This window comes from Trichinella spiralis, assembly GCF_000181795.1.
Source record: "Trichinella spiralis strain ISS 195 chromosome Unknown Scfld4, whole genome shotgun sequence".
NCBI classification, from domain to species: Eukaryota; Metazoa; Nematoda; class Enoplea; order Trichinellida; family Trichinellidae; genus Trichinella; species Trichinella spiralis.
This window is the reverse complement of record NW_003526943.1, coordinates 10622958-10632632: the sequence shown is the minus strand read 5'-3', so window position 1 is coordinate 10632632 and position 9675 is coordinate 10622958. Positions and strand designations below refer to the sequence as shown.

General features: G+C 29.4%; 3 protein-coding genes across 3 annotated transcripts; 1 reads left to right on the top strand and 2 right to left on the bottom strand.

The window, feature by feature from the left end:
* Positions 1-963: 963 nt before the first annotated feature.
* On the bottom strand, positions 964-1587 carry Tsp_06328 (hypothetical protein). The gene is made up of 2 exons (XM_003378371.1): positions 1492-1587; positions 964-1080 (listed from the first exon to the last, which is right to left on the bottom strand). Exons 1-2 carry the CDS (start codon positions 1585-1587, stop codon positions 964-966), a joined length of 213 nt encoding a protein of 70 aa, XP_003378419.1.
* Positions 1588-3000: 1413 nt separating this feature from the next.
* On the bottom strand, positions 3001-6487 carry Tsp_06329 (putative E3 SUMO-protein ligase PIAS2). Its single transcript, XM_003378370.1, has 13 exons — positions 6453-6487; positions 6295-6374; positions 6048-6144; positions 5804-5948; positions 5600-5737; positions 5437-5542; positions 5257-5321; positions 4949-5118; positions 4680-4813; positions 4366-4434; positions 3986-4101; positions 3801-3945; positions 3001-3701 (listed from the first exon to the last, which is right to left on the bottom strand). Exons 1-13 carry the CDS (start codon positions 6485-6487, stop codon positions 3001-3003), a joined length of 2001 nt encoding a protein of 666 aa, XP_003378418.1.
* Positions 6488-8946: 2459 nt separating this feature from the next.
* Tsp_06330 (conserved hypothetical protein) lies at positions 8947-9340 on the top strand. Its single transcript, XM_003378369.1, has 2 exons — positions 8947-9192; positions 9257-9340. Exons 1-2 carry the CDS (start codon positions 8947-8949, stop codon positions 9338-9340), a joined length of 330 nt encoding a protein of 109 aa, XP_003378417.1.
* The last annotated feature ends 335 nt before the right edge of the window (positions 9341-9675 follow it).

Here is a 9675-nt window from a genome sequence, read left to right as displayed (position 1 = left end):
ATATATATATATACATATAAGTGAATATATATATATATATGTTTGTCTATCTATCTATATACATTTTCCTCCCTTTTTTTCTTCATTGGAGACATGCAAGGATGCTGTCATTCATTTGACAATTATTTAATAATTAATTTTTAAGTATTGTTTGTTTTGATTGAAATGATTTGGTCAACAACGAACGCGGTGCATGCGCCGCACACACGCATATAATGCATACATTTATACGTACACACGATTACACGTCAGTGGCAGCAAAAAAATAATTTAATAATAATCATAACAAGCTCTATTTCATTCACATTATTCAGTGTATTGTGGTGACGTTCGTTTCAATTTGTACAAATATCGACGACGGGTGCGGCTGGACCATCAGGCCGACGTTGCTTATTTTTGCATATTTATTGATTTGCTTGTTTGTTTGTTTTTTCTTTTCAAAAATGCATTTCCATGTGTCATCCACCACCGAAAGCTTCTAGTAAAACGGCGGGTTATTTTCAATTTTTTATCCAATAATAATAATAATAATTAGTAGTAGTAGTAGTAGTAATTTTTGTTTTTGATTTCTGAACGTCGTCGGTCTCGTTGGTTTAATTGAATATGTTCAACTTGTTGCGCAGTTGCTCTTTTGCTTTTCCATTTTTTTTCTCCGTTTGCTGAGTATAGAAAAAAATGTTGATTTTGTACTGTGTTGTTATTTCATTTTTGTACCTTTTGAAACATTACTTTAGCCGTATTTTCTTTCATCTTTATTCTGTTTCCGATGACGATTTCGATGATGATGCTAATTATAATTATTATAATTTATAGCAAAAACAGTCTTATGAAAATGTACGTACATCTCTTCCCCCTGCCTCATCAGTTTTTTCAACTTCTTACCTACTCAGTCATTTGTTTCATGCAGTATCTTCTTTTTGCCGCTGACATATATCATTTTGTTCTCTTTCCCACGTTGAGCGCTCAAAATAAAAGGGCGATGCTGTTGCTTGCAGTGTTGTATAATTTTTGTTTTTCACACTCTACCACAAAGCCCTTGTACACTTTAAGCGCAAAAAGAACTGTTGAAATGCTGTTTAACTGAAAAATGCCAACAACAACTAAACTATATTACATTTTTATTTGTTAATTATTATTATTATTATTATTATTATTATTATTATTATTATTATTATTATTATTATTATTATTATTATTTTACAAATTAACTTGTTTTTATTTGTGATTTTTATTCTGTACTTAAAAATACTTTTCTATTCTATTCTAAATGCCTGTAAAGCAGTGGTTCCAAAAGTGGGGTCCAAGGACCACTGGGGATTCATGGAAGCATTGCTGGGGTTTCACGGAAGCATTTTCAGATGTCCATCCCTTCACTTTATTTAATTTCAATTGAAATTGCTAAGAACTGTTTGGCATAACGTCGATGCTTCATTTACACATTCAGTTCATTCCATTCAATACAACAACTACTCTGGTTCCAAGTCCCCTTACCGTACTCTCCCCTGTTTTCCTGCACTCAAATGAACTGTAAGGGGTCCACGGTAACATGAGGGTTACCGAAAGGGTCCATGGCCAGTTATAAAGCATACTGGAAAATATCCATTATTCGCTCTAATAATAATATCCTGCTTGCATAAATTTGCATTTTTTTATTTGCTCAATTTTGATCATCTTACTTCTTTGTTCCCACCCACCTTAACGTCTAAAATCTCTTTTTGCAACTGAACTTTAAGCAAACTTTTTCAACTAACGGATGAAGAAATATGAAGGATAAAATTACTGAAAATTGCTAGGCTATAAGGTCGGTCATTGAAGCCCTCAGTCAATCTCCTCACAGTTTTTTTATTTCAACGTGTCTGATTGGCTTCTCTGGCATGTTTTTTGTTCATTGAATTTTTCTCAATATTTCAAATTCTTCTTTTTTGATATTTATTCTTTCTTATACACATATAAATAGTATATATTAATTTATTTATACATTTTTTTCCGAATAATGACGGGAAATTCATGTTCACTTTACTGGTTTTTTGAACAATGCCATTTGTTGATTTTTCGCTTCTGCCTTGTATTTAATTAAGATGATATCATTTGATTCAGTTTGGTAGAAACTGTAGATTAGTGAATTTTTGTTTTACAAATTTTAATAAAAATCAGTATCATACATTTTTAGGTTACTTTATATGTTGTTTTTTGAGCATTTATTTTTTTGATATTTCTTTAATTTACATACACTTGATGCTGATAATTTTAATAACTGATTAATCTTTATTTATTTTGAGCCTTTGTTAGGTTCGTTACAGGTATATTTTACAAACAATAATACTTTCATTTTCACAAGATTGTGTGTGTTCATTGTTATTTATTTCAGTGCAAATCTTCAAAATGCTAATATAACATTTGTAAATATGCAAAATTATAATTTGTAAATATGCAATATGCCTTACTCAAGCCTTTCATACTGCTAAATACAGTTAGAGCACAGTGAACACGTATCATTCATTCATGTTTGTGCGCTTTAGATGATAAATAAGATAGATCGTCCGTAGACCGTGTAAGCATGGAAAAACGTTGTTTATGTTATTGAAAATTAATGAACTGTATGCGTCGGCTGGGAAATATAAAATACAGAAGAAAATTCAAAGTTCCTCTGTGATAGAGGTATACTGACATCGATTGCTTGAGGCTGAACGCTCACCTACTTTGGAGCGAATTCCACAAAGTCATTCGTATATGTTTTTCTGGTTTTTTACATTTATTTCATCTTGTTGTTTCTTCAGCTTTCTTCTGCTCAGATACCAACTAACTAGACACTCCACTTGGAGTAAAGTAAAAATGGAGTTTTTTTCACTTCATCCAACAGTTTATTCATAAAATAAAAAACGTCTGAAAATAATTCCAAGTGAATACAAAAAATAAAAGTGAACAAAAAATATTATTATTAAAAGAAAAAAATATTCAATAAAATGTGCTCCAGATCTACGTGAACTACGTTTCCAATTTTTATGGCCAAAAATATGGATTACGCGGTGGGTGGTGATACTGTGCACAAGGAGGATATCTGAAATCGGTCATTCCAGGTCTGATGTATCCGTTCCATTGTTCGCCGATAAATGGATTTCTCGGCTGTAGACGACAAGAATTCATCTGATCATAATTAAATGAATTGAAAGGTTGAAAATTGTTCACGTAGGAATCATACGGTGAATAGGGCTGCCAAGTTTCCGAAAGTGGGTATCTTTGATTGGCAAAATGATTCGCTTCATAAAGGTTCGTCGGCCTGAACGACGGATTCATCATCGGATGCTGCTGTCTGTGGTAAAATTCACGATCATGAAAACGCAAATTGGCCCCTGGATCATTAGGAAAAGAATTTTGAAAATTCCACTGATTTCCCCAGATGTCCACAGGATGCTGGTTGCTAGATACACTGCATGATGAATTGAATTCTGCACGAGGATTGCGCAACTGATACTGCCTGCTATTCGTATAATTATTATTCGATGAAATATTCACATTTTTTTGGGCAGCAATCATGCATGTGGATCTTGTCGGGTTCACCCGGTTGACAGTTTCAGCTAATAATTCAACTGTAGGCTTATTGTTCAAAATATCTAATAGTGGTTTTTCTGAAGTTTTCTCGCCGTTCACTGGCTTGCTGTCCAGTGTGAATGTGTTGCTTTGATTTTCGTTCAAATGTTCACCTAAATCCAGTTAAATAGACATTATTCTCAACTACAGCTACATAAGAAGCATGAAATTAACATCAACAATGGAATGTAATGACAATAATTTGAAATTACGTTCATTATTTTCAGCAGCACCAACAACGGCTGCAGCTTCAGGCGGCACACTTTCTTCAGTTTTAATTTCCACTAACGCTACAACAGTACAAAAGTACACTGTTGCAAATAAATGCAAAATTGCTTCGGAAAAAAGTAATGATAACTATGAAATCAGATGAAACAATAATTTTACATTTATCAACATCTGCTGAGGTAGAATTTTTCAAAATTTCTAAACGTGGAATTTTCAATTTTGCATCTGTATATGCTTTTGATTCAGTTTCACCATCATCAGGGCATGTTCTTCTGAGAGAGTTTTCTAAAAGAACAAAAAGATCAATATTGAAATATATGGAAATATTACACATAAAATTAAATATCACAGAATTATTAAGTAAAATATCAAACAAATTAAAGTGAATTAATAAAAATAAAAGCACCATTTCTCTTGCATAGCGCTTCAGTTCTTTATTGTTTCTGTTTCTTAAAATAGATGACAATTGTTGCTTAAAATTAAAATGAAAATCAAGAAACATTTTGTTTGGCAAAATTTGTTTGTGCAAAAAATAAAAAGCTGACTTACTAATTGTAGCACCTTTTTCACATTTTCCATCATTGGATGGAATTGGTTCGACAGTGAGATCTACAATTTCTAAAATATATTGCCATTTATAATAAATAAGTAATTATGTGAAAATTTCCAATCCCAAAACATGTGCGTCAATGCTAATATTTAAAAGAACAAAAAGAAAAATCAGCTAATAAGAATAAGTAAGTATAATTGTTAAATTAATCAATTAAAAAAAGAATATCCACAACAATGTCAATGCTTTGCAGTATAAACTGAATTGAAAAACATGTTTTAATGCAGACTTTATGCAAAAAGATCAATTTTACCATTGATTTGTGCAGAAGTTCCACTATTCAACATTGGAGCTAAATTCAAGGGTGCTGGTTTCCAAGTGCCGTCGTTGAATACGAACACGTCAACTACATTTTCAGCTGTACACTTCAGAATATCCAATGTGAACCTAGATGTACATCATCAAGATAAGATATTAATGCATTAAAATTTGTCTTCTGCATTGTAAATGTAAAATAATTGAAAATTATGCAGAGGAAGATAGGTACTGGGCAATAAATAAATAAATAAATAAATAAATCACATCTCATACAGATCAATGCATAAAAATTTTCGATGCACCACTCGGCGACATATGGGGCATCTTAAATACACTTTGCCTTTGGAGAGTTGTAAAAAGTTGTCTACATCGAAACACTGTGGATGAGTACATTTCATTGAACGACAAGGATAAATCAAACGCTTCCTGGATAACTAAAATCATTTAAAAAGAAAAAGATAAAAATTACAAATTATAACTCATCAAAATAGCTTCCCTAATAAAGTATTTAATAATAAAAAATTGAACAAATCAAAAAAAAAACAATGTAATATTTCATATAAAAAACTTACTGGACATAAAAGAGAAATTTGAATTGATGTAGGCAAAATATCACCGTCAACACAGTTCTTGAACACTGAAAAATAAATAATAACACAAACAATTGCAATAAATAAATATTTGAAATGAACACAATTTTCATGTAAAAATTAAAAATACATATATATATAACATCAATTTGAAATACTCACTCAATTTAAGCGTATCATTTGGGAAAAATCGATGTTGAGTGACAATAATATTCCGCAGATTTTCGGCATTTTCATATCGCAACAGTTCAACAGTAAAATAATAATTCTAAAAAATGTCGATTAAAACTTTTATTAATTTGATAAAAAAAAAGGAATATTATACTTTGTATTCGGCATTCACAGTTGGCCAACTGAATTGCAAAACGTGAACCGCCTTGGACAAATCCAAAAAGCAGGTAATATCAATAGGCTCTTTGCGTCGCCCAACAGGCAGAGCGGTTAATTCAGAACGAACGCACAGCTTTGAAAAAAAAAATTTTTTTAATTATAATTTGTTTTTTCTGAATGTATCAAAATTAATAATTACTGGCAGCTTAACCATCTTCCCGTCGCAGAGAATTTTAATGTTCAACGGAACAGTATCCCAAGCGTAACCTGGGGAAAATAAGGTGGCCAAACGAAGCATCACTACCGCGCGCGGTGTGTATGCATCGCTTGCACCAGCAGGTCCGCTAAAAGTTTTGAAAATACATTTTTTTTAAATTTTGATCATAAAAAAAGTGACAGATCAAAAATGAAATTTCAAAAATTCTTACTATATCTCCAACAACTTTTGGACCCCTTTCTTGGTTGCAAATGACACTTCTCCCACACATTCACAAGCTAATTTGTTATGCTTGGCATGGCAGGGGCAAGAATTGGAATGAGCTTAAAAAAGAGAAATTAAAAATTTTAATGCTAAACATGCATTTATAAATTCATATCAACTTTTCCATTCTCAACATGAATATGTTATATATGTATAAATTTTCCTTGGAGAAAAGTGTTGAATGTAAATAAATAACTAAAAACACTTACGAAGATTTTGCAGTTCAACCAAATCGCCAACAAAGTGAAAATTGTGCAGTTCATTATTCTTTGGTATTTTATTTCTATCTCTGAAACAATGAAAAAAGTAACATCATTTCCAGTTTTCTGAATACAACTCCAAAATTGAAACAAATCAATAAAATTACCCTTCAACATAAATTTGCATATTATATAGAGACATCTCTCTCTCTCTATATATATATACTTGTCTGTTTATCGAACTCTCTCTGAAATTCCCCTTTGCTTATCGTAGGCTTCAATTATTAAAACATGCAATAATAATTGGAAAAACTTTGAAACAAATTTTTATCGTAAATCGTAAACAAACCAAAACTATCATACATATTATAATAATCGGCAATGAGTACAGTAATACCATTATCAAAATAATTCATTTTTTGAAAATAAAAAACTGTACAATTACAATTTTTCATCTATTTTTTCCTCCAAAAGTGCAAAACTGTTTTGAAAATTATACAAAAATACTTGTATAACATCTCATATTATCTTATAAGTTGGTATTATTATGTTATTTGAAATTTCAAATTCAATGAGCACAAATAATAAAATGGAAAACTCTGAACCGTAGAACTTTCTCCTGCAACAAACTATCAAATGTATTGAAAATCAAATTTCATTTCCATTTCAACGTCGATGAAACCGTTTCAATTAATATGTAAGTGTACTTTTAGGGTTTGTTTGATTTATTTTACAAAATCGCCTTAATTGATTCATTTTATACATTTATTACTAAATACATTGATTTTGATTAATCGAATAAATTGCAAGTAATATTTATTCAACTGCAACTTCAAGAAAGCACCATTACTATTACAATAACAAAAAAATAACAATAAATGAGATTTATTTTAGATCAAAAAATTAAATAATTTTCTTTATAAAAAATTAACGAATACCAAATAAATAAATATATATATATATATTTCCAATTAAAAAGGTAAAAATACTTTTATAAAAACAAATTTGAATCAAAATTTTAGAGGCATTTCTGATTGAATTTAAATAAAAACATCTTTTCAAATCGCATACATCCAGACAAATAATATACTGCTTCTTGAATACAGGTGGATAAATAATGACAATTATAATTACTAATAATTGCGCAAATACTCACCTTGAGATACTGCAGGCCATAATTGATGAGAAACAGACGTTTTTGTCAGTGCAATCAATTTGTCAACAAAAGTGTAAACGAACAAGGCTCTTTTGAGGCACGTGTCAAGACTTCATTTGATTATTAATTGCAATTAGGTTTAAACTGAAAATTACTGTAAGTTGCGCAAATGAATAAAAGAAAATAATGCAATTAAAGTGCAGATAATTTCTATTTACAAAAACATTATCAAAAGCATATTATTATTATTTTTGTATTTACACATTCTCATATATTAATTTTTTTGTTTGCATATTTTCATTTTTTAATTTTTTTTGTTGAAGTAGAAAATGTATTTTTTTGATATGTGCATAGTTTTCAAATGTTGAATATCGTTCCATATTTTTAGCTTAAATATCTGTTTTTTCTTAATGCTTATTTTCACAAATTGGAAATTTCTCGAAAATAAAAATGCTCATGAATTTTGAAAAATCCACTGCTGAAATTAAAGCCGATTTGTTTTCACATTCGTGGTGATCATTTGTGATTTTTATTCGTCACTTGTGTCAAAATTTTTTTGAAAGTTTTTGATTTAAATTAAAAATTAAATAGAAATTAAGATGAAACGTTTCTTAAACATGAAAAATTTACATTGCTGTTATAGTTGAATTTTTTTCAAAACTTTTTTTAATAAAACAAAATATAAAATATAGCAATCAATATTATTTGTACTACATAAATAAGATTAATTTTTTTAAATAAAATGATACTTTTTAAAATAATTGTTTCAATATAAATTACATTAAAAAATATTCAGTAATTTGTATAGCAAACAGATTGTTTTTTTTTGTTATCTTGAATCAAATTTAGCAGTAAAATAAAATAATTATAATTTGCTAAAAGCGTTTGTCTTATTAAATGTAATTTCAAAAATAATTTTACCTACGAGTAGGGTCAATTTTATACAATATTCATGTACAATCTTCATGTATATTTTGAAATTGCTTTTTGAAGTATGTAAAATTCGAATGGAAATTTGGATAATTTTTCTTTAAAAGTAAGCATTTTTAATTTAAAATTAGATGCACTTGCATATAAATGTAAGTCTATATGTGCGTGCTTATGTGAATAATGCAATAACGAATTCTTTTTGAATATTTGCCACAACAGCTAGCAAATGGAATGTAAAAGAAATTAGCAGATTTAACGCTACGTATATAAAATGGAAATTTTTCATTTTGCTAATTGGTATCAAACGAGCAGGTTGTAGTTAATAGTTGCTAATTTTAGCAGAATAAATTTACGTAAAGATAAAAATCAAAGTTTTGTAAATTTATTTTCAGCCCATTATGTAAAAGAATATAGTTCCAAAATTTTAAACCAGCTGCACTGGAGTAAGTACAAAAATATTAAATCAGTCGCTTAATATTTGACGTGCACGTACAGTCCAATTATGTGTACATGTATATAAGTTGATTGATTTTATTCATCGAAAACAAAAATTATTCATCGTCAATCCATTCTTCATGAATTGCATTTTAAAAATTTTCGTTGCCGTTTCACTTTGCTCTTCTGCACTGTATGCAGATCAATCAGTATTTAATATACATGAAGATGATGACGTGGAAATGCTAGTGCAACAATATGTAAAGACCATGAATAGTGGAGCTGTTAATGCACTTCTGGTCAGCTTGGATGATGCCAAGGTTCGAATAAAGGGAAGACATGCCGTCTATGATGTAACTTTTACTGTAGAAATAAAAGAATGTGAGGTAAGAAAAATATTGCACGCTTGGAAAATTATTCATTTTTTTAAAAAAATATTCTCATATTTAGGGAATTATCTGCTCAGTAGAGGAAAAAGTTTGCCAAGGCGACCTCAGCCATGCCAAATACAACAATTTCATCGTCTGTGCATGATCGATCAATCATTTGTCTGTGCCAGACTCTGAAGTTCAAAAATTAGACATTTCACTTAAATTATTTTCATAATAATAATAACAATAATAATAATGTGGTCATTAGATAAAACATTTGAAAAATATCTACAAGAATTCCACAAAATTGTACTAAATATTTTTATACAATAAAAAATTCTTGACATTCATGATGGTAATGTTATTTTTTTAATGTAAAACTTTTAAATTCAATGAGTATTATCATTTGCCGTTAAATTAAATAAATTTTAATTTTTCGAGCTCTGCAAGAAGACAAATACAGTAAAAAGTAAAAATAAAATAAGAAACTTACTTGTT